At 31.9% G+C, this 25,779-nt stretch overlaps 1 protein-coding gene across 4 annotated transcripts in view; it reads right to left on the bottom strand.

Annotated features, from left to right (window-relative positions):
• LOC127708925 (atrial natriuretic peptide-converting enzyme-like) overlaps nt 1–25,779 on the bottom strand; it is a 98,439-nt gene that overhangs the window by 5,430 nt on the left and 67,230 nt on the right. For all 4 annotated transcript variants that reach the window (XM_052214111.1, XM_052214109.1, XM_052214110.1 and 1 more), the window contains 12 exons: nt 25,599–25,631; nt 25,048–25,284; nt 22,173–22,271; nt 18,125–18,388; nt 17,445–17,588; nt 13,121–13,228; nt 8,737–8,853; nt 8,036–8,168; nt 7,021–7,134; nt 5,732–5,784; nt 4,743–4,923; nt 226–497 (listed from right to left, as the gene is read on the bottom strand). In XM_052214111.1, coding sequence (XP_052070071.1) covers nt 226–497; nt 4,743–4,923; nt 5,732–5,784; nt 7,021–7,134; nt 8,036–8,168; nt 8,737–8,853; nt 13,121–13,228; nt 17,445–17,588; nt 18,125–18,388; nt 22,173–22,271; nt 25,048–25,284; nt 25,599–25,631 — 1,755 coding nt within the window. The remainder of the gene's footprint in view (nt 1–225; nt 498–4,742; nt 4,924–5,731; nt 5,785–7,020; nt 7,135–8,035; nt 8,169–8,736; nt 8,854–13,120; nt 13,229–17,444; nt 17,589–18,124; nt 18,389–22,172; nt 22,272–25,047; nt 25,285–25,598; nt 25,632–25,779) is intronic.

The following is a 25,779-nucleotide window of genomic DNA, read 5'->3' as shown; positions in this document are numbered from 1 at the left end:
CTTTTAGATATCTAAAACATAAACTACGAGAACCTTTGAACTTAGAAATTCTAAGTCATATATGAAACAAGGAAATGCATTACTTAATTGTTTAAAAATTTACCATTTTTTAAAACAATCCTAAAAGCAACATTTTCATGAACTGCTGTCATAAATCTGTACCATAATAAAATATATTTGAAGTACTGCCTTCTATGCTGAAAATACTATTAGCAAGACACTTACCTGTTTCATCTTTTCTACCCCATCCGACCGCATAACATCTTGTTCCAGCTGGTGTCTCTTCATTACGTTCTGGCAGGCAGACAGGACGGAGGTAGTCATTAAAATAAACAGGTTCGTCTAATTCTATCAATGCTATGTCATTGTCTACGGTTATAGGGTTGTACTTTGGATGTGGGTAGAGATTTTTAGCTTTTCTGATTTGACGATACGCTGAATATGCATATCGCCTAGTTGCTCCTATCTTCAATGTAATTGTCGATGCATCCTTATTTCTAAATATCAATAAAATATGCATATAGTAATATTTATTTATAATAATTGATATAATGAACGTTGTAAAGCAATAATTTGCATAAATATAGGAGAAGCAGGGTAAACGTCAATATGACAGTAACCAATCTTCACAAAATGAATGAGGCCTCGGTGGCCGAGTGGTCTAAGTAGTCGAACTACTGTATCACTAGCCGAGGTGAGTTCGAAACCCGCACGTGGCAGGTGCCCTCAACTTCAATCTTTAATTGACTAAGATTGTCAGTTTTCCTACCGAAGGTCTGTGGTTCTCTCCGGCTTCCTCCAACAACAAAAACTGACAGCCACGAAATAGCACAATAGTGATGAAAAAAATTGAAAACAACACGTTATAAATTTCATGCGTCCGAAGCGCTTTTCTGCATTTACCTTCATCATAAAGGCTCAAAGCCGAATATTTGAAAGCCAAGGATAAAAGAACCTAAACAGTTTAAGAGCTATATAGCCAAGGGGCGATCAATCACAATTTTTCTGCACATCATATCTCACCCACACTATACAGATTATGGCTGGAGAAATAAGCTAAAATATGAGAGATAATTGATTTGTACATGTTGTTCATAGTCATAACACTATAATACCACTGCATATGTGGTATATATTTCATGATAGAAATGCTTATAATCATTCTTACATACCATGAATTTAGTGTCCTTATTCTAGCGAGTTTTCTCAGACTGACTCTTCGTATCGAATTTAATTAAGAATAGGTGTCATATATTTTTGGTGATTAATAGCTTGTTGCGTAAGTAATATGAACATGTATATTGAAATGGAAATTTCCAAAACGATCAAACAGACAGGCGAGGGATAACAAAGAGACATTCAAACTCATAAGTCGAAAATAAACTGACAACGCCATGGATAAAAAAAGAAATAAGAAGCTCTCAAGAGCCTGAATCGCTCACCTGTATTTTTTTGCTTAAATCTTTCATCAATGATGATTTTTGCTTTACAATATATATTAATGAGTAGCTCAAAAATGCCATTTAAATGTTCTTTGTATCTGTCATATTTTCTTCAAAAGCAAAAACAATACATTTTACCCCTATATTCCATTTTAGCCATACGGCATAGTGGCTATGTTTCTTGACGTACAAGGAAATAAAATACAAAATTTATACTAGATACTCTGAAACTCATTCAGCCAAAGTTTGGCTGAAATTGATTCAGCAGTTTCAAAGATGAAGATTTTTTAAAGTAAGCAAACAAGATGAACAAATAGTGAAAAATTGTCTTTAAAGGACAATAACTCCTTAAGGGGTCAATTGACAATTTTGGTCATAAAAAATTTATTTGCAGATCTTACTTTCCTGAACATTTTTGCTTTATCTTTATATGTAATAATATTCAAGATGATAACCAAAAACTGCAAATTTTCCTTAAAATCATCAATTCAGGGGCAATTACCTAAAAATCAAATACCCGATTTGGCTGATAATTTCAGGGCAGGAAGACCTTGACCTAATGAAAACTTTAATTTCTTGCCTGATTTGCTCTAAATGCTTTAGTTTTTGAGATATAAGTCAACAACTGCATTTTATCCTATGTTCTATTAGGAAACATGATATACAAATTGTGTTAAATTGTCCTTACAGAACAATAACTCCTTAAGGAGTCAATTGACAATTTTGGTCATGAAACTTATTTGTAGATCTTACTTTGTTGAACATTTTTGCTGTTTACAGTTTATCTTTATCTATAATAATATTCAAGATAATAACCAAAAACTGCATAATTTCCTTAAAATTATCAATTTAGTGGCAGCAACCAAACAATGGGTTGTTAGATTCATCTGAAAATTTTACAGCTAATAGAACTTGACCTAATGAACTTTTTTACCCCCATTTCAGATTTGCTCTAAATGCTTTAGTTTTTGAGATATAAGCCAAAAACTGCATTTTATTCCCTATGTTCTATTTTTAGCCATGGTGGCCATGTTTTTTTAACGTAACAGAAAATAAAACACAACTTTAATTTTAGATACCCTAAGGATCATTCCGCTTAAGTGTGGTTGGAATTGGTTCAGTAGTTTCAGAGGAGAAGATGTTTGAAAAACACCGGACGACGACGACAGACGAAGACGGACGACGACGACGCCAAATGATGGCAAAGGCTCACATTTCCTTTAGAAAGGTGAGCTAAAAAGAAAAAGGACAAACACACAAACAACAGTACACAAAACACAACACAGAAAACCAAAGACTGAGTAACACGAACCCCACCAAAAACTGGGGGTGATCTCAGGTTCCCCGGAAGGGTAAGCAGATCCTGCTCCACATATGGCAACTGTCGTGTTGCATCAACAATGGGCATTATTTTTTAAAGAAAATTAATCGAAAAATTTACAAATTTGTACCAACTTGTATATAGTCAGTACATGGTAATTTTTCAACAGAAATCAGAGGTTCAAGGTTGAATACTAGTACTGTGCCAGGAGTAAGATAGACATGTGCCTATATTAAAATGACTTAACATCAGTAAGGTGCAACATTTTGATAATTTTGAAAGAAAACTTTGAGAAACGTTAAAATGTCATCATGAACATTTACCGGTTTTTGACAACTGTTTCACCTTGTAATCAAAAAGAGATGATTGACATAAAAAGCCATTACACTGTCGGGATCTCCTATACATTAAATACTTTTCATTTACGTCAATCTTTTATTCAATAACTGGCAATTTTGTGATAAATTTAAGACAATCAAGACATTTTCCAAAGGCACATTTTCATTAATTACATAAAAAAATGTTCTACACAACATACAATTTTTACCTCAAAAACTCTAGGAAAAGTTCAACGGACAAATCATTTACCATATATGTGGACGGACGTAAGGACGGATGGACAAGATGGGCTAACTTAGTTTAATTGATACAACTTAAAACGCGGGGACATGAAATACCGTAATCAAAAATATTTATTTATGGTCTTTACTAATAGACAGTTGTCTACTCATGCTCTTTTACATTGAGTCCAGTAAAATTTTGAACAAATTTAACAAAATCTATATAGGATCTACAAAAAGTGCAAATATTTCTAAAAGACAAAGCAAAATATAACAAAACAGCTTTCGAGGTTCTAACTTCTGGAACACAAATATGGTTTGAGATCAACTTAATTCTTTTACAACTTGACCCTCTTCCCGTTATCCTTTGGTGTATGAACTGTTTTTAAAATCTCATCAAGGCTTAAAATTTGTACCGCCAGACGTGCGTTTCGACAACAAAAATCTAATATGTTACTTTTTTGTTCTGTAAGCGCCTGAATTTGTCTTGATTATCCTGTACAGTTTTGTTATACGGCTTCCCATACTTTATCTTTTGAGCGGACTTTTTGTTGAGAATTCCAAAAACACCTGATAATGTCATTTAAAGTTTTATCATAACTTTATTTTAATCATTAATAAATTGGAATATGGCAAAAAATATGATATACAAATTAAATATACCGTACATTTTCCTCTTTTAATATTTTTGATGTTCCCAGAAAGCATTGTGCCGGGAACTTGACGCAAAAATTTCAAGATTTATATAAATGTATTATATAAGATAGAGACATTCAAGCTGTATTTGGCAAAACTAACTTTTAGGAATTTTGTGTTCTCGGTGCTCTTAAATTTCGTACTTTATTTGGCCTTTTTAATTTTTCGATTCGAGCGTAACTGATGAGTCTTTTGTAGACAAAACGCGCGTCTGGCGTACATCATTTCAATCCTTGTATCTATGATGATTTTATTTACAACCGCTGGGTCGATGCCAATGCTGGTGGAGTTTTTTCTCCCCGAGGGGATCACCAGCCCTTTAGTCAGCACTTCTGTGTTGACATGAATTATCATTGATATGGTCATAATTATAAATCAACTGTTTACAAAAACTTTAGATAACCGAAATACTACAGATTTTCTACCCAAGGAATAGATTACCTGAGCTGTATTTGGCAAAACTTTTAGGAATTGTGGGTCCTCAATGCTCTTCAACTTCGTACCTTATTTGGCCTTTTTAATTTTTTTTTATTCGAGCGTCACTGGTGAGTCTGTTGTAGACGAAACGCACGTCTGGCGTACAAAATTTCAATCCTTGTATCTATGATTAGTTTATTTTCAAACATTGAAAAGGATGAAAAATGAGTTGTCTCTTCCATGACTATAAAAAAAAACGACGTTTAAACAAACCGAAAAATGAAGAGAGAGAAATAAAGATCTTACCCGCCAACACAGTGTCCAGCAGTCATGACCCAGCTGTGGCCTATCAAGCTTGCTCCACAGTAATAAGCTTCATTTTCACCACCGTGTAATGAAATCTGGGACGGCCATGTTCCGGGGTCGACTTCATCTCCATTCACAATTCGTAATTGAGATGGGTGTTTTGCCGGTCTATTACCACATACTAGAATAAAAAAGAAATTTCAATATTGAAAAATAGTACCGTTATTGTTCATTGCAGAACTAGAGACTAAAATAATCAAGCTCGAGCATCTATATTTCAGCACATATATTCTTTCAATATTTTGCTACACATCAAACGCGATTTACAATGTGTTTTTCACCTGCATGTCACCTAATTTCAAAAATTATTTTGTTTATAGAAATTTATATGCTTTTTTAGAACATCAAGGTACTTTATGTACTCATGTACAGATAAAAAAAATCAGGAAGTTACACAAGAAATTAATTAATTTCTTCGACTATCAAGTAGACAGTAACGACATTTTTTGTCATCTAGATGCCGTATCGCTGTCGTTTACCACACATATAATTTTTAAAAATGGAATGTTGCTTTTTATAATTTTAATGGGCTGGAAAAGATTTGACCGAAGCACATTTTGTATGAAGCACATTTTGTATAAAAGTATAAAAAGAAGCATTCAATTCTTATAATTACATTTTTATGCTACAACCATATATTTAAAGTTATAGCAAGCTTTAATTTTTTTTGCAATGCATTATTTTAACATTGTCACGGATAGCACGAGCAGTCATAGCTGTTTTATCTTATACGGAATCAAATATGATATTAGTGTCAGCCAATCAGAATTACGGATAGTAGTAATGTATGTAATTACAAAAAAAAACGATCAATCACAATATGATACTAAAACGCATGCAGTTCAGAGTGAAACATAACTGGTAAAGCTTCTATGTTTGTTGTTGTATATTACTAAGTGTTTACACAATAAGTAAAATGGTTGGTTTACCTGCATTTTCACAGGACAACCGAACAACTTTTCCACTAGTACAGCTAGCAACGCTATAATCAAAATTAATAAACAAAATATATACAATAGAAAAGACCATCAAAATATTTGTATTTAATGATAAATATTTAACATACCATATTTTTCTGATTTTAACAAAAATAGAGCCCGTCATCTATCAAACAGTTTTAAAAAACTTAATGGTAAATATGTAATGTCTACTTGAAGATGAAAGTAAACTTTCATCTCCAAAAATCATCAGAAGTTTTGTATTTAATCATGACTATTTAACATACCATATTTTTTTTATTATTTTTTTAAACATATAGCCTGTCATATACATGTATCAAACGTTTCATGAAAAACTTAATGTTAATATGTAATAAAATTGAGAATGGAAATGGGGAATGTGTCAAAGAGACAACAACCCGACCATAGAGCAGACAACAGCCGAAGGCCACCAATGTCTATTAAAAGAATGATTTAAGCTTTTGTTTCCGATTTACAAACAGACCATTTGTAGATATTACGATTCTTAGGATAATGTTCATGTGCTCTAAATTCAATTTATTATTTAGATAAGCAATACCTATATGACCTACTTACAAAACAGTATTAACAAAAATACCGAACTTCAATATAAAAAGGGTGAAGTCCATAAAACCTGACAAAACCAAACGCTCAACTATATCAACTAACGGAACGGAAATTACTTTGTCCATGTTTCCTAACATCATCAATCACAGTTATTCCGTATGAGACTGTACTAGGCTACTCATTAACATACATTATACCTCATGACATATATCAATGATTAAAAACAAACACGACAATGTCTTGTATGATATGCGATTCAAGAAAATGTTATTTAAATACGGCTCCCTTAAACATGTTAAAGATTGAACTTGTCGCCGTCTCTCTCGGTACACTTTGTATTGCTCCCTATATATTTTGATTATTTCCCTTTAATTCACAATCTAATGGTTTAAAACATAAAATAAGAACTCCACATCCCTGGTGAATATTAACTTCATAGTATGTATTTAAATGTTTCGAAGTATTAAGGATTTTCTACGCCAAGAATAGATTACCTTATTTGAATTTGAACAAAAAACATTTCAGGATTTTCGGTCCTCAATGCTATTCAACATCGTATTTTATTTGGCATTATTATATTTTCTGATTCGAGCTTTACTGGTGAGTCTTGCTTACACGAAAACCGCGTCTTGCGTACACAATTTAAACTTGGTATCTTTGATGAGTTTATTCTATGTTGGTTTAATACGTACGACTTTTGTAGGTAGGATTGGAGAGCCATCGTGTTGGAACCATTCTTCATGTCAATATGTATAACTGACTTTAGGTTTTGTCCTGGATTTGTCTCTTCGAATGATTTGGTATCTCTGAAAAAAATAGGTTAAGCTGATACAAACTAAAAGACACGAACAGAAACAAATACAAAAAAGTTAAAGACAATACAATATCAACAATAATTCGGTAACACAAGCAAACCAGGATCCTAGCTAAAATTTTAAATATTAAGCCACGAACAAAGTAATGGCGATCTCATTCATATATCTATATATTCAATATCAACATAGTTTATCTATTAAAGACTTTAATTTCTGCTGCAGAACAGAAAAAGAATCATAAGCAAGATTTATAATATAGCAATACATTTATAGTATAAAATAAAGCTGGTTTGATGGAGTTTTAATAAATTTTCCAAATTTCAACATTTTTCCAACTTATAGATCTAAGGCAAAGTAAAGGGGGACGTTTGTGCTCATATACAACTGGTTTAATACTTTTTGGTCATATAGCCCTTCAACTGTCTCGGTTCTTATACATCCTCGGCTTTCAAATATTTGGCTTTGAGTGTTCCTGATGAAGTTAAATCCAGAAAAGCGGTTCGGACGCATGCAAATAATAACGTGTTGATTTCATTTTTTTTTTTAGAAAAACATTGTTTAAAAGGTCCTCACTGTAATCTCGTCTATTGACTAAATATACCACATTAAAAAACATTTAGGTGCAATTTTTCTGTAGTTATTTACAAAAGATTTCATCAATTTAAAAATTCCAAAGTACAACACCCATTTTTGTTTTGTCAAAATAAATGATATATAAATATACATGTAAAACAATATTTTGATGTCAAAATTTATGAATTCTCAAAATTAGCATTTTTTAAATGTTTATAGTAAATATATCATCTTTTTTTTTTACAAAATAACAATGCTTTTGAAAACTAATTTGTTTTATTTGAAACATAAAATAAAAATGGAAAGCAAAAGAACGTACTTGTAGCCCAGCTGATTACAGACCATATCACTAAAAGTTGTATTCCAGTTATCAGAACAAACCTCCTGCCAGTGGGAACTAACACCATCTTTTACTAGTAAAATGCCTGAATTTGTACCGTCTCCAAGTCTAACTAAAACAAAAGTAGCAAAATCCTGAAGAACATGTTGAATTTCTAGATTATTAAAAATATTTAGCTTATCACAGTAAGGACAATGTATGGTCTTGATAATGAAATGCTACTAATTTTATGTTTGTAGTCATTATAAAATATCGAATTAGTCTAAAAAAAAACTTACGAACTTTGCACGCATGTAAGAAATCATTCCTGCCAAGGTATCTTCAAACACATTGTAAGCGGTTGTTATACATCAAACAGTTACAATTAAGATAACGGTAAGAAAACAGCGAGCATAAGTTTGGTATGGTAAAAGAACGTCAGGCATTTCTAGACATCTCATAAAACTGATTAAGTGTTCTTTTCATTTGAGTAACAATGTTGAAAAAAAATTAAGTGACTTGCTAGGTTAATCAAATTTCGAAATCGTATAAAGTATATTTAACCTTCATCAAATTAAAGAAAAATAGTGAAGGTCAAAATAAAAACAGGAAAACAAATATTTAATTGAACCCTTAAAAAAGTAACAAGTCTTACATTCCAATGCCTTATTATTGATAACATCTAAGGTAAATATACATACTGCACTGTGCTTCATCAACGTTTTCATAACAATCTCCAACGCCGTCACATACTAAGTTGGTACCTATGCACTGTCCGGAAACTGGGTGACATTTTTCCTGTCCTACTGGACATTTGGCTAAAATAAAAGTTACAAAACATTAGCATACAACATGCTATGGTATCAATAATTGATAAAATCTTAAGCTTGAATTTCTAACTTCAATGAAGTAGTGCTCTGCTACATTATTTTTTTGTTGTTGAATTGTGACTAGCTAGGTATCTGTAAATCATTTATAAATCAAAATATGTGTCAATATGACACCATGCCTCGCTTGTTTTGTCATAATTCTATGATCCATTTACAGCGAAACCTGGTCAAAATCCCCATTTGTTATATATATTAAAAATTTCAAATCATAATGAACATCTGTACTTGTGCATGTGTTGTTTGAAGTCGATGTGAACATGATGTGATGGTAAACTAGCTGAATCAAAAACGTTAACCTGGTAAGAAACGAATAAAAATACGGACGAAAAACATATTTTCCCACTTCTATCGTAGACGGAACATAAAAATCGTAGGCATCATCTGCTGTATTAAGAATATTCCGTACACCAATCTTAACACTGAGGAAATGTCATTTGGGAAACGAAACAGCGATGACATCATAAACCAGTTGCTCCAACGAGCTTGTATTGCGCTCAACATCTTTAATAAATTTGGTCGAATTAACAGAAATATTTGGATTGATTGGCAGATGTGTTGGCCAATATCTTGCATTGCTTACCATTTTCAATATAAGTCTCCAAGATAAAAAAAAAACATTTATTTAAGGGTATTAAGTCCTACAGGAAGTTAACCAATCTCGATCATTGTGATTTATTTGTTAATCTCATGCTGCTGATTATTTTTGCTCCTTAAACAAAAATTCTACAGAGTTATGAGGATGAAGACCGAAATCGACATTGTATAGGTTTTACGGTCACCATCACGCATTTGGTTGTCCGATACGTTCTACTAGTGAAATATTTTCACGGTATTAGATCTTTTGATGTACCAGTATAGTCATCTGATCTGTATTTTACCCATTGTGTCCTATTACTGATTGTGACATTTGGTGAAATCGTATGGCGTGTGATGGATGTATGGCAGGAGAAGTGTATCATGTGGACGCAATCGGTCGTGCTCCTTATGAAGTTCATGTGATTCCCTCAGTTTTGTATTGTTACTCCGATTTGTTTTTTGATTGGCGGGATTTGAGCATCGGTAAATTACTGTCTTAACATGTTTATTTGGGATTGCAGTTTCTATCTTTTCTAATGTAGAGCTTGAAGAAATGTGAAAGAAATTGTAATTTGAGGGCATTTACTCCTTCAAAAGGTTAAAATACATTTTAGCCATGTTGACATATTGTCCTGTCATACTGGATGTTACTCTCTATCTATCATGTCTGTAACAGTTTTTTCAAGAGCAACAGCTCTTCTAAGGAGTCGACTAACCATTTTTGTTATGCTGACTTATTTGTAATTATTTTTATTATGATAGTTTTCTCAATTTGAATTGTCACTTTACTATTCATTTTTTTCAAGATAATAGCCAAAATGCCAGAGAAGTGGTCAATAGTGTTATCTAAGGAATAATGGGTTTATAAAAAACAAAGTAAATAATTTTTTCATACTTCTACCAAAATGTGCCAAAACCTTGTTTACATGTATTATATTTCTATTTCAAAAATATAATAAAAAGCATCGGTCACAAAACATGTTTCTAAGTTAAAGGACGGAAAAACTGATACATCTCGTAAGAATTATACAATTAAAAAAAAGCATTATCATGAGAAGAGATAGAAAACTAAAGGATGGAATTTTGAAATAAGATATGTGCAGATAGCTCTTATGAAATGCTTTCCAAAACATGTTTTAAAAAATGCAGTCAACGCACTTTTTCTTGCCTTGTAGCAAAAAAGAAAAAAGAAAATGACTTTATAATATTAAGTTATCTCTCCTTCACCAACAAAGTTAAAAGAAATCAATAATAAAAACCCTGTATTTGTAAAAACAGTTATAATTATATGATTACATCAAATATTTTTTTTGAATGAATAATGTCACAATTGAAATGTATTCCTGCATTTAAATAGAAATAAGAAGATGTGGTATGAGTGTCAATGAGACAACTCTCCATCTAAGTCACAATGTGCCAAAAGTAAACAATTATAGGTCAAAGTACGGACTTCAACACGGAGCCTTGGCTCACACCGAACAGCAAGCTATAAAGGGTCCCAAAATTACTAATGTAAAACAATTCAAACAGGATAACCAACGGTCTAATCTATATACAAAACGAGAAATGAGAAACACTTAAGAAACAAATCAACAAACGACAACCACTAAAGTTGCTTATTCGATCTAAAATCTTGACTGATAATTTGATGATATTTGTGACCTAAGATGACAAAAGACTCAACTTCTATCTTACGGACAATCACTCCTATTAGAGGTTATCTGATTATTTCGGCCATCTTTCTCGTTGATAATTTCTGCAATTTAAAGTGTCTCTCTATCTACTATAGTTTTCTTAAAGGTAATAACCAAATGCTAACGACTATAAAAAATTTCTTTTAAGTGCAGTAACTCATATCAAAAGTCATTTGATCATTTCGACCATTCTGAATTATTTGTACATCTCTTCTTGTTGGTATTGTTTTGTAGTTAGACAGTTATTCTATTTATAACAATTTCAAAATAAAATCAAACATAAAACGACTCGCCTTTTGACAAAGTTTAAGGGCAACAACGACTATAAGAAGTCGACTTACCATTTCGGTATTTGATACATATTTGTAAATCTTGCGAAATAAAAGAAGACCAAAGTATAAGACAAAAGACACTGGTTGTCTGGCAGATCAGAAAAGCACTCGAACGTTACAGCTCATCACTGCCAAGCCGATGACTAAATATGAATCCTTATGAAAAGTAGTATTAGAAAATGTGTGACCTATACAAAATAAGAAGATGAGATTGATTACCAAGAGACAACTTTCCACTAGATTCAAAATTGTGTGGATTTAAGCAAATATATGTATAAATATCTATAAATCTTCAATGATGAACACATAAAATTGAGAACGGAAATGGAGAATGTGTCAAAGAGACAACAACCCGACCAAAGAGCAGAAAACAGCCCAAAGCCACCAATTGGTCTTCAACACAGCGAAAAAATTTCGCACACGGAGGCGGGCTTCAGCTGGCCCCTAAACAAAAATGTGTACTAGTTCAGAGAAAATGAACGTCACACTCAACTCCAAAACATATAAATAAACCAAAATAAAAAACACATGGAAGCCTAACAAAAGTTAGAGGTCCTGAATTGGGACAGGCGCAAAAATGCGGCGGGGTTAAACATGTTTTGTGAGATCTCAACCCTCCCCCTATACCTTTAGCCAATGTAGAATAAACAAACACACAGAAATACGCGCAGTAAAAATTCTATTTACAAACTGTACCGTTTAGTCAGCTAAAAAAGGCTCCGACATGAATAAAACATTTAACAATTCAAACGAAAAGAAATCCAATTACCTGATTAAGGACAAAAAAGAAAAAAACACAAAAACAAATATGAAAGACAGCAACAAACGACAACCACTGAATTACTGGTTAATAGCTTCTGATCACCGATCTGAGAGTATTCATAGTTACTGATAGCTTGTAAAAAGTCAATAACAATTATAAATAAATCATGTTCTTCCAAACTAAAGTATCAATCTATACATACCTTTGAAATTCATTTAACAGATTGAAAAAAATCAGAGAACGGACAAAAAGGAATAAATGTACGATACTATATCTAATAAACTTTTCCAGCTTAAAGCCAAAATCAAAGATAAAAACGGTAAAAATCGTCATTGAAGAGCAAAAAATCCTCTTAACCATTGTCGGACAGCGATGGTAAAACACAAACAGTAATTAGAACTTGGCATTCTTTTACATGCACGATTTTCTCTATCATTAATGGTTTTAAGATAAAACAACAATACTAAGTCTTATATTTTACTCCTTTGTTCTCATTATAACCATTACGACCATATTGATTAGTCATTTTAGACTAGATATTCTAAGGATGATTGCTGCAACGTTTTTTTTTTTTGGCAATTATCATGGGACTGGCAAATGAAAAAAATAGGATGGATTACGGACGATGCACCCAAGTGATGGCAATAGATCACACTAAATCATTGGGTAAAACAACTTTATTTTACTGATCAGTCGAATGGTATGAATCCTTAGAATTGAAACAGAATATAATGTGACCTCGATTTATAAAGTGTACCCTTTATACAAGAAAAAGGATGTTCCTCAAACAATATTTTTCTTTAAAACGACCAAGTCTTATATTAACATACCACAGAGTTCTTCGTCTGAATTGTCTTTACAGTCTTGGTAACCATCACAAACCCATGATGACGGAATACACACATCCGTGTCACAGCGTAGTTGTTCGGTTGGGCATGCTGCAAATTACAATGAATTATATGAAAGGTTGTTCAGGTCATTTCTACTTTTTTCATGTTGAGTACTGATGCATGGAAATATGTCCTTTTATTTTATTTTAAATATCGCTCTGTTTTAATCTTCAAAAGCATGTCTCATTATTCATAAAAAAAGTATAAATGTTTACGGCAAAACAAAACAAAAAACAAAACAAAACAAAACAAAACAAAATCAACTCTTTTTGTATAATGTATAATCTCTGTTCCACGCAAGTATTAAAAGTTTGTTAAATACGTTCATTTTGATAAACTTACTCGATTACAAGGGAAGGTAGAAAATTAGCAAATAGGAAGAAAAAGATAATACCAAATTACGAATATGAAACCAATAAAAATGTAAGAACAAAATTTGATACATGAAAAGATTCTCTTAAAATTACAAATTACAGATTTAAAATCAGGACATAAGAGTTGTTAGTTCACTTTTTGCTAATTCATATTTTATTCAGACATATCTGAAATAACCTGCCTTCAAATAAGCTTCCCTGATGTTAAAGATGTATAACAGTCTCTGAACAGCACATGTAACAACTCATCATTGTCAAGCTGATGAAAAAATGTGAAATCATTCGGTTCTGTAGTACTTCACATGTGTGATGATTTTGTTTTGTTAATTCAACATATTGAAACACCAATATAAACTATCATTGGCCCATAATATGGAACGCCACGACTGTCTTCTGATGTTGATTGTTTAATATGTTCGGTGCTTTATGCATTACGTTCAGTAGTATTTATATTAGGTTCAGTAGTTTTCATATTCTGTTTAGTAGTTTTGACATTATGTTCAGTAGTTTTGACATAATGTTCGGTGCTTTGGTTATTGTGTTCAGTAGTTTCATTATTACATGTGTATTAAATGCAGTGGTATTTAAATTATGTTCGGTACTTCTGACGTTATATTCAGTGCATTTTGCATTATGTTCAGTACTTTCGACATTATGTTCAGTAGATTCAATATTATTTGCAGTACATTATGTGTTACCTTGAGTGGTCCCGGTTTCTTTTTATTCGGTGGATTATTCATTATGTTCAGTAAAAGCATCAGTATTATACTTGGTTCAATGAACTATATGTTCAGTAGTTGTTTCATTATGATGATGCATTAAAAAATTGGGAAATCAATAACGGAAATTGTCGGGAAAAAAACGAACATGGACATTTTTGACGGACGTTTTCTTCATGGACACTTTTACGGGATGGAATGAAAATGGAAGAAATGGAAGAAGTATTAAATTGGTTTGTTTTACTTTCCCACGTTGGAAATTTTCACAAGGACAAAAATACTCCTGACTTAATTTGTAAGATGGCATGATTGATTGATTGTTGTTTTCTGAACGTATAGTGGCAAATATTTCACGCATATTTATGACGGAGAGAAGAATTTTTAAACAAAAAATAAGAAGTTGCATGCATTGTCGTTAATACACCATGACTATAGAGAGAGACAAAAAGACAAACAGCAAAAAACAATTATATTAAACATATTCTATAGCTTTTGTATTCCTAGAAGGTAACCCATTTTGTTGGTTGGTTGTAGCATACTAATCTCATGCACCGACTTACAGACTTTTAGGAGACCACCAAAAATCTCCTTCTGGATATTCTTATTGTTATCTGCATCCTATCCCGCTAATAGGCCCTTAAATATCAGATATTTATTTGAAATAACCCAAGTTTGGCAAAAAATAAAGAATAGAGAATAAAGGAGTGCTTTAAAAAAAATGTTAAAAAGGTAAAAAAAAAAAAAAGTGATTACAGAATTAAATGATTAACATGATTAACAGAATAACTAAACTTTTTCTGCATATCGAATTTATTATTGATATGGAATGAAATATTGAACTGGTCGTAATCAGAACTGGTCAATTGATGTTACCATTCAAATTATGTACATTCGATATTTTCCTCGAAAATCACGATCTTGCACGAGTTAACAAATCTTGACGTACTATTTCGTCCACTTTTGCTGACAAAGATAATCTTACATTCTTCTCCTGCATTGTGTCAGAAGTTATTACAACAGAGATAAAACAGTTCGTGATAAAGTTCAGACAAAAATGACAGCAAAAAGCTTTGCAATAGAAGAGAAACCAGAAAACAACTAGTCACAAACTTCATACATTCAAAGAGCTACATTGAAATTTATGCTGGTATGCAAGGGTATAGAATGAAATATTGTACAAAGTGCTACAAAAAATGAACATTGAGTATCAGTATGACTGTCATTTTAAAATCATTTATTTAGATTTTTAATCTTCCAAATTCAAGCTGTATACACAAAAATTAACTAGGTCTAAGTGTAAATATGATTACCATAGACTGTCTATTAGACAGGCAATGAATACCAAAATACAAAGTGCAAAACTTTAATTATGTGCAAATTTTCACCATTTCTGTACAGTTATGGTTCTTATAATTTTAAAGTAATGCATAAAACATGACCCCTTTTGTTTAATAAGTGACTAGAAACTACCCAAACCAATAACTTAATATCTGTTCTTGAACAGAGCGTTTAAAAACATATTTCTGGATTTAGTCTCTAGATCCACCAAAGACAACCAGAATGAAGAGGAATAGATTGACAATATCAAGATACAGGATCGAGGCTAATCCGTGTTACCATGAATTATCATTGATATGGTCATATTTATGAATCAACTTTCTCTATTCTGTAAACCTCATCCACAACTTCATTTATCTTGGGTTATTTCAAATAAATATCTGATATTTAAGCGCCTATTAGCGGGGTAGGATGCAGAATACTATAGGAGTATCTGCAAGGAGATTTTTCGTGGTCTCTTAAAAGTCGGTGCATGAGATTAATATGCTACAACCAACCAACAAAAAGGGTTACCTACTAGGAATACAAAAGCTATAGAATATGTTTTTATATTTTATTTTTTGCTGTTTGTCTTTTTGTCGTCTCTCTAAGGTCATGGTGTATCAACGACAACGCATGTAACTTCTTATTTCTTGTTTGAAAATTCTTCTCTCCGTCATAAATATGCGTGAAATATTTGCCACTGTACGTTCAGAACCCAATAATCAATCAATCAATCATGACATCTAACAAATTATGTCAGGGGTATTTGTTTTCCTTGTGAAAATTGCCAACGTGTCAACCTAAACCAAACCAATGTAATACTGCTTCCATTTTTTGCATTTTCGTTCCTGATCCCGTTAAAGTGTCCATGAAGAAAACGTCCGTCGAAAATATCCGCGTTTGTTTTTTTCTGAAAATTTCTGTTATTGATTTCCCGACGTTCACTGCATCATCATAATGATACAACTTCTGAACATATAGTTCATTGAACCGAGTATAATACTGATGCTTTTACTGAACATAATGAATAATCTACCGAATATAAAGAAACCGGGACCACTGAAGGTAATACATAATGTACTGCAAATAATATTAAATCTACTGAACATAATGTCGATGGTACTGAACATAATTAAAAAATGCACTGAATATAACGTCAGAAGTACCGAACATAATTTTAATACCACTGCATATAATAATGAAACTACTGAACATAATAACCAAAGCACCGAACATAATGTCAAAACTACTGAACATAATTTCAAAACTACTGAACATAAAATGAGAACTACTGAACAAAATATAAATACTACTGAACGTAATGCATAAAGCACCGAACATAGTTAACAATCAACATCAGAAGACAGTCATGGCGTTCCATACCGTGCGCTAATCATTGTTAAATTGTTATCGAAAGTTTAAGAATAAATAATAAAGGCCTATATAATTAACAAAAAAGATTAAAAATGAGCGTCGGGCCTATGGCTTCAAACGTTACAAATACGTAGAATAACTCCAAGATCAAAACACACGATCCTCAAAAGATATGCAGATCACAAAATGTTAATGGATGATCCGTATAACTTCTGTGGGACGTCATGTCATTCAATCAATTGCTTTTTATTTTATTTTCATATTGATGTCGGTATTAATCTACAATCAGACGGATTGCTTCTGGTTCTAAATGAATCTACAGAACAAAGTTTTCTTTCATCTTTTGATAGGCCCCACAAATGTTGAAAACTATGATATCTAGCATCGGTGGTGTGTTTTTCTCCTGAAATGCATGTTCATGCAAGAAGTAGTCGATATATGAATACTATTATCTACAATAGAAAATAGAAAATTTACCTCCAATCTTTCTAGGTTCGTGTGCTTCGGCATACCCAATACAAATAGATGTATCATTGGTGTCTGGTAGGGCGTCACAATCAAGTTTTTCTGGCCATATCATGCTGAATATATTCATGAATACTTCACATCCAGCTTTTGTGGCTGTGTAAATTAAAAGTAAATGAAAATAACTAACTGTATATTGACCTTGTAAAACGTTTAGATATAATTTTGTTCTTAAAAAGAAATAAATGGTAGCATAGTATTCCTCTGAAAGAATATACTGTCATTATCACTATTTAATTAAAATGTCAACTTCACATAGGCAATTGGTTTGTTCCCCTTTTATTATTTTGTTAATTTATATGAACAACTGTGAATTTCCCAACTGAGCGACCAATTATTTCATATAGGTTCAAAACCGGCGCAGCGTATTATTTTGTTCTCACTAATCGAAAAAATTGTCTAACTCATGTTAGTTCCTCTTTCGATTTATCATGAATTTATCTATCTAAACGTACCGTTATTTTTAATGTTCAATCTATTTGCGATCAGTTGTTGAACATGCTAAAGACTCTCTATGAAAATAATTTTATTTCCCAGTATTTGCAAATTGCGTACTGTGTGCATGCATACTGTTTTCGCCGGTTGTTTTTTTTTTACGTATACAAATAGATTTTACAATCTAAGACATATACCTTTACATAGACTTTTACACGGTGGTATAGTGTGCTGACCAATAACCTCTATACCAGTGCATTTTGGGACAAATGCTGAACAGGCAAGCAAAGAGGCATGTTTATAACATCGTGTGGCATCATCGATTGAGGTTAACAGATTAACATAATGGACTGCTTCTCCTTCAGAAATTTGTCCAGCATAATTTGGAAAAGCTGTAGTTTTGTAACCCATATTCCAACATCTCGCAAAGCTTTCATTCTTATATTCATAACAATGGGCAGCTGAAATAATAAAATCTAGTCAGCATTACATGATAAACGTGAAGATTAGTTTCGATTTGTTTTATTTTAGACAGCGGAGGTTTTGTAAAACAACCAAGCAGCCTTTTATCTAATTATCTAATTAGTGGCATTAGTTATTTACAGAGAATATAACAGGTAACGATGACATATGTCAAATAATATAATTATATGTTACATGTGTTATATAATCCTGTATCACTCGAAGCAACATATCATAACTTTATTTGAAATCAAGTTTCATCGTTTTGACAAACGATTAGTAAGAAATGTCATACATAGTGGTTTGTTGTCGTTTTATCATTATCAAAATATTTAGATTTTATCACGGAAAAAAAGATTGATTGTCAAACAACAATTTTCACCTCCAGAAATCTGAAACAATTCACACCCAGCTTCAAACAATTATCTAAAACCAGGTAACAAGTTGCCCTTTCAATATTTTGTTTTTGATTATAAATAAAGCCTATAATCATGCTGACGTCGCTCAATTGGATCAGAAAGAACAACTAACGGATAAATGAGAGTAACAAGAGTTTTGACCACTATCGGTAGCTTAGTTAACTATTTAAAATAATGAATCTACTTTATGAAAAGTTATAAATCTTTATATATACAGTTTTGTTTGTTTTAGGTCATGAACATTTTTTACTTTGTGAAGAAAAAACAATTACACCGAAGATGATATAATCAAAATATTGAACTTTCTAATCGATAACTGATTTTTTTAATTTGGTGTATTATTATTTCTACAGACATTCAATGATCCAAGGGAATCAATTGTGCACTATTACCGGCCGTCCTATCGTTGTACTCATATGGAGCCGAATTCATACAAATCCTTCTCAAAGACAAAAGAAAAAAAAACATCAGGCATAGTTTTTATTTAATTTTCCTTTCAGATATATTGATGATGTCCTGTTACTAAACATGGATGACTATAACAGGAATTGGTGACCGATACGATGTGTCTATGTCTCATCTAGCTTGCAATCTAAGATATTAAGATAACAGAATAGTTATCTGGTGGTCTGTAGTTTTACCAATTGCGTCCTATTTCCGATTGTTATATTTTGACTAAGTGTGATTTATATGGCGGATGGTGCATGCATACACTTACCCTGTCGATTCATTAGATGTCGGTCCTTTTTGGGATCAAACGATTCCCGCGGTTATTTTCCTGCTTCTTTATCGATTTGTGAGATTTTAACATCGATAAATTATTGTTGCCTTTAACTATTTAAAATATGGTCAACTCCTTGACATCTTCTCTCTTATTTTTTTCAGGAAATTTATAAAAACATTTAGTTTAAATTTCTTTTTTATTATTTTGCGTCAATGGAGTGTTAAAACGCTATATTGAATCCACGTCAATACAATAAATAACATTTCCGCCGTCTCTATGTTGAAATTTATTCAATCGAGTAACGCGTTTGCCTCTTAAATACTTAAAACTTAGATGTCGATTTATATAGAATGTATATCATATTCAAATATTACAAAAATACTGATAATTCACAATGCATCAAGAGCAAAATTTCGAATGTGCATTAATCACTTAAAATATGAATACAGTTAAGATATATACGTGAGTGAACAAAGCTAAAGGGTCGTGTTCGACAAAATGATGTGAAGATTTCATCTTTTAAAATGTGAAAAAAGATCCTTTCAACAAGTCAATGTTTAAATCATGTTAATATTAAAGTAGAAGATTAGATTTCCCTTATTGCAAAATATTTAATTTTGCTATGTGAATTCGCTTAAAGAATTTTAGGCATTGTATCTGTCACGTTTTGGCCCTTTAATGAATCTATATGAACATTAAGAAAATAACGACTTTTAAGCTGATACTTTCAATTTTAAATTCAGACAGACAAACGACTGAAAAAAGTGTCAAGATTTTGAGAGATTGACGTGTATAGTGTTCAACATGATTTTATTTTTTCAGCAAATCCGGGCTCTACAAAAATGAAATGATTCAATGATTAGAAACGGTAGTTAGATTTATTATGCAATTCAAAAAAAGATCGATTATAAAACCTTTGTCTGTCAAATGATGACTGAAATGTGTATATATATTTTATACTTCATAATATTGACAAATACGTATCCGTAATAAATTTTATCATAAATGTGTAAAATGATTATACCGAATAGTGATGTGTTTTATGATTTTTACATATAACAAGTCTTACGAATAGATGTATAATAGGCTATATGTATTAAAAGAAACGTAGTGTAAAAACCCGTTCGTGTCTGCCAACCATTATCCAAACAATAAAAACGTAGAACTTTTCGACTAAAACAATATAATTAAATTGTCTGAGTTCCATTAGAAAAAGTGTTGAAGTAAAATTATGTGTGTGTTAGAAGTTAAAACAAGAACATTATTTTAATCATTATATGTTTGTCCACACATATATAGAATAAATTGTTTTTTCCAGAATGTCATCTAGGAAGAAACATAGAGGTTTTTCTTTTGACTTATTGAACAGAAACGTTATTAGAGTCAGAATCGGGAGTAAATTATATATTTAGATCCTTATTCGATGCATACGTTATAGATAATGCATATTTTAAGGTTTTTCTTGTCGTAGAACACACCGAGGGGTGTCAGCATTGATCAAACGAAAGACCGACCGTACTATTGTTTCAGAAATGGGAGAAGGTTTGGTACCATTAAAACGTTTAATCTCGCTGCAAATGTTTGCACCTGTCCTAAGTCAGGAATCTGATGTAAAGTAGTTGTCGTCTGTTTATGTAGTTCATACGTGTTTCTCGTTTCTCGTTTTTATATAGATTAGACCGTTGGTTTTCCCGTTTGAATAGTTTTACACTAGTAATTTTTGGGGCCCTTTATAGCTTGCTTGTTCGGTGTGAGCCAATGCTCCGTGTTGAAGGCCGCACCTTGACCTATAATGGTTTACTTTTATAAATTGTTACTTGGATGGAGAGTTGTCTCATTGGCACTCATACCACATCTTCCTATATCTATGTAAAAAAGTTAAGACCTGACACGAAGAGACCACGAAATCGTGATACATGTACATGTAACACGAAAACGAAAACGAATACCAATACATGTAGGTCACAGTATGATTTCCAATTCAGTGTGAATCAATAAGATTTTCTAAATCTTATACACGAATGTGTTAAATCTGGCCTTTTAAAAAGTGTTATGGAAAGTTTTACATCAAATTTTCCTCACATACATGATAATGTCCCTTTATTGTAGCGATACGATAAATTAACAAAAATTAACATTATTTGTTTCTAAAGTTAAAATGCGGGTCATTGACGATTTTTTTTTAAACCTATCAAAGATTGAAATTTGAAAAATAAATTCCCCGACCGATTGGCAATAACAAACTTCCAAACGAATTAAATTTTGAAGTACATTATAGTTTGCATTTTCATCAAGGAAAATAATTACCTCACACAGGTCATTATTTTATGCCTTGAAGCATATTTCATTGAAACATGGTATCGTCCGGGTTGATTCTTCGAAAGAATGACTTATCATTCTGAATGAATATAGGTATATAAGAGATAGTAAAACCTCCAAAAAATGTATGTACAGAAATAAGAGAAGGAGATAAGTTTGATGTACACTGCTTTTCTGTGTTACCAGGTAGTTACCAGTAAATACCGAGGTATAACGAATAGCTAATTGCTAATCCACAAATATGTTTTACATAAATACCATGTTTTAACTACTTCAATCAGACAAAAATATGTTTTACAATGCTATTATTATTATACTTACGTTTATAAGGATTTGCTGCACAGACTGATGGATCATTTGAATCTGGTAGCGTATCACAGTCAACTGGGAATGTTTGATTGACACAACCATCTTTTACATCTATACAAAGACACCGTATATATTTTAGTGTGGTATGATTTATTTAAAATCTATCTTAATATTGAAGATATAAAATGCTTTACAAGTATATGCATGATAGTCCTTTTAGACATTGTATTAACATTTGATTTGTGTTCTTATAAAAAATAAAAACAACACGTTATAAATTTCATTCGTCCGAAGCGCTTTTCTGGATTTACCTTCAGCAGGAACGCTAAAAGCCGAATATTTGAAAGCCAAGGATGTATAAGGACCGAAAACGAAAAGCTATAAACCAAAAAGAACATAAAAAATAGTATACGAATTTTACGCGGTTCTGTCAGTTAGATAAAGAATGAGGTATGATAACATCCATAAATTGGCCACAAATTGGTACAAGTGTTCATTTAAAAGAACAAAAGAAATATTATAATTTCTAAATATTATATTTTTCAATTACAATATTTTTTTTAATTCAAGGGGAAAAACGTTACCTTATCATACCTTCTTCTATGATGAGCCAAACGTAGACTTAATTGTCTTGTATAAATGACGGTCAAATGCATTCGTATCATTGCACTTGCCGTTTTCAATGTAATAAAAAAAAAGATCTACCGCTTCCTCCCGTTTTCTAAATATAAACATTTAACTCTATATCTGACTTAGATATCCAAAAAAAGTCGATGGTTAAATTATCAAATTCTAAAAAGTTTTAAAATATCATGTTGATAGATATCGTTATCAACAAGAACGTGTGGTAGAATCTACAAAACCTAATATGTATGCATAGATAAATCAATTACAACTTATTGTTTACATCTAGATTCCAATGATTCCATGAACGTATTCCATAAAAGATGGATACAAACAGAATTTATCTGGGAAATTTACAAACATATCAAATCAAATAACAATCAGAAGATCACAAAGCAGCCAAAGATCAATACAATAATGTTATATTTGACGTTTTACATCTCAATAGAACTACAAAATACCCATATAGAACTCATCAGACCCGTCTGATTTTAATACTAATGGTTGTTATCTAGACAGGGTGAAAGTCAATATCAGGTTCTACACTTAATTTACCATAGGACATAAAAAGACAATTACATTTCGACACAAATGCGAAGTGTCAGAAAATTTATATTACATCGCGCTTCCGGTTTGCTGTATATACATAGTTTTAAAAACTCTCCAAAAATAAACGCTTTGAAAAATAGTAGGATTTTAAAAAAACGAAATTGCTGACACAAAACAAAACTATTTGATGTCAAAAATTAAGAAGTGCTGAATACGTTAATGAAACAGTTAAATTCATCTACCACTACAATTAACAAGAAAAGACACTTAAGAATGAACAAATGATGTTCAACAATAGGCATTCATATGTCAAGGTTCAAACAGCTTAAACGAATAAACAATATCAATGATTTCAATGGAGACTTAAAATGTCTTGATATCAAGTGCATAAACGGACAAACCAATGATATAAACATACTGCCCACGTCATATATAAAACATTCATAAATAAAATTATATTATTATTGACTTGAATCATGTGTTCATTATTGACACCAATTTGAAGAAAACGTGGTAACAAATAGTCGGAAGATACCATGAAGACAGTCAAAACTCATCATTGGAAGAAATTTGCAAAAATAAAATAAAAAATACGACAAAGACGAACAAGTCCATAAAACCAAACATAGAAAACTAAAAACCGACTAGACAGAACCACGTATAATAAACTGTTGATACCAAGATATGTCTCGCTATCGGCAAGAAGTTTAGAAAAAAAAGATCTGATGGTCAGCAACATTGCTTATAAATTCAGTCGCTGGACCATGATCTAGTGGGCAATGCCTGAAAATGGTCGACAAACTGAGATGTAGACAGTAATGTAACTTAATAGAAATATCGTTGTTTATTGTAATTAGCTCCTATCAAACTGACTTAAGCAGAAAACTTAACACTGAATATTGCTAATTAAATTAAGTCACTGGACCATGCCCTAGGGGGCAGGGCCTCGAAATAGTCATCAAACTGATATGCACTGATAGTATTGCAGCTTTATAGAAAATATCACTGATCTATCACAAGAAGTTCCTATCACACTAACTTAAGCAGAAAACTTAACATTAAAACTTGCTTATTAAGTGAAAGTGGCTGGACCATATCCTAGCGGCAGGGCCCCAAAATAGTCATCAAACTGATATAACTGATAGTAAGGCAACTTTATACAAAATATCACTGATCTATCACGCGTAAATCTATCAAACTAACTTAAGCAGAAAACTTAACATTGGAAATTGCTAATCAATTCAATGTAACTAAACCATGACCTAGGGAACAGGGCCTCAAAATAGTCATCAATCTGATATGTACTGATAGTAATGCAACTTTATATTAAATATCAATGATCTATCACAAGTAGTTCCTACCAACAAATGATCAAACTAACTTAAACAGAAAAATTAACAATTGCTGACGCCGTCATCATCGTCGCCGTCGTCGTTGTCGGAAAAGCAAGCCCTATGTCTCGCTTTCCGCGACTTTCGTCGAAGGCGAGACAAAAGCAGAAGTAGACTAAGGTGATCCGGAATGTTAAGCAGTTTCTGATCCACATGTGGAAGCCGTCATGTTCCTCATCCGCAAAACATATCACAACTCTTAGATAAGGTTGCTCAAAATAAATCAATCATTTAGAAGATAACGTGAAACAATTCATGTATGGTATTTGTAAGAACACAACATTCATTAACAAAAATTAAAACATTACTAGCCGTTAACTTACCCTCACAAAACTTTCGACATGGTGGAAATCTTCGTCCATTTCGACACTCAGGAGACAACAAAGCACAAAAGAATGGATTTGAGAATGCATAGCATTGGTTATTTAATAAATCATTAAATTGTTCTAAATTGTCCGTTAGTTCTTTTTGATTTTTATGTCCAGCAAAATTCGGGAAAGACGTTAATTTGTATTCAGAATTGTTAATACACTGCTGTAACGTTATAGACTGGCATAACCCTGAAAATAAAAGAAAATTACAAAAATGATTGATATGCATATTCTGTCTTCACGTTATTTAACAACACCAAAGAATGTCGTTTTTAAACGTTGACATTAGTTTAATTGTGTTATTACCACCAGGCTTATACATGTTAACAATACGGACTAGAGATATGTTCTAGCAAATAATTCAGTAGTGGACACATAATTTGGTCTCATTAAATGATATTATTATGGTTCTGTCAGTCTGCTCGACTTGTTAGTTTACATTTTCCCTTTTTACTTTCATTAAGACATACGACAAATAGAAAGTAGTATTATCAGATACTTACCAGGTGAAACTGTAGTATGTATTGGAGGAGGCCCTACAACATATATTCATACCATACATTATTCGTCATTTAAAATCATATGTAATGCTTTTCTGAATTGTATTTAATACAAACAATTTACGTTAAAAGTATAGGCCTTAGATTGGAAACCTTTATTCATCGAGCATTATATCTGAAGACT

The sequence above is a fragment of the Mytilus californianus genome, unplaced genomic scaffold, assembly GCF_021869535.1.
Source record: "Mytilus californianus isolate M0D057914Y unplaced genomic scaffold, xbMytCali1.0.p SCAF_7, whole genome shotgun sequence".
Classification (NCBI taxonomy): domain Eukaryota; kingdom Metazoa; phylum Mollusca; class Bivalvia; order Mytilida; family Mytilidae; genus Mytilus; species Mytilus californianus.
Note: the sequence above shows the minus strand (reverse complement) of the source record. Positions and strands in the feature narration are given on the sequence as shown.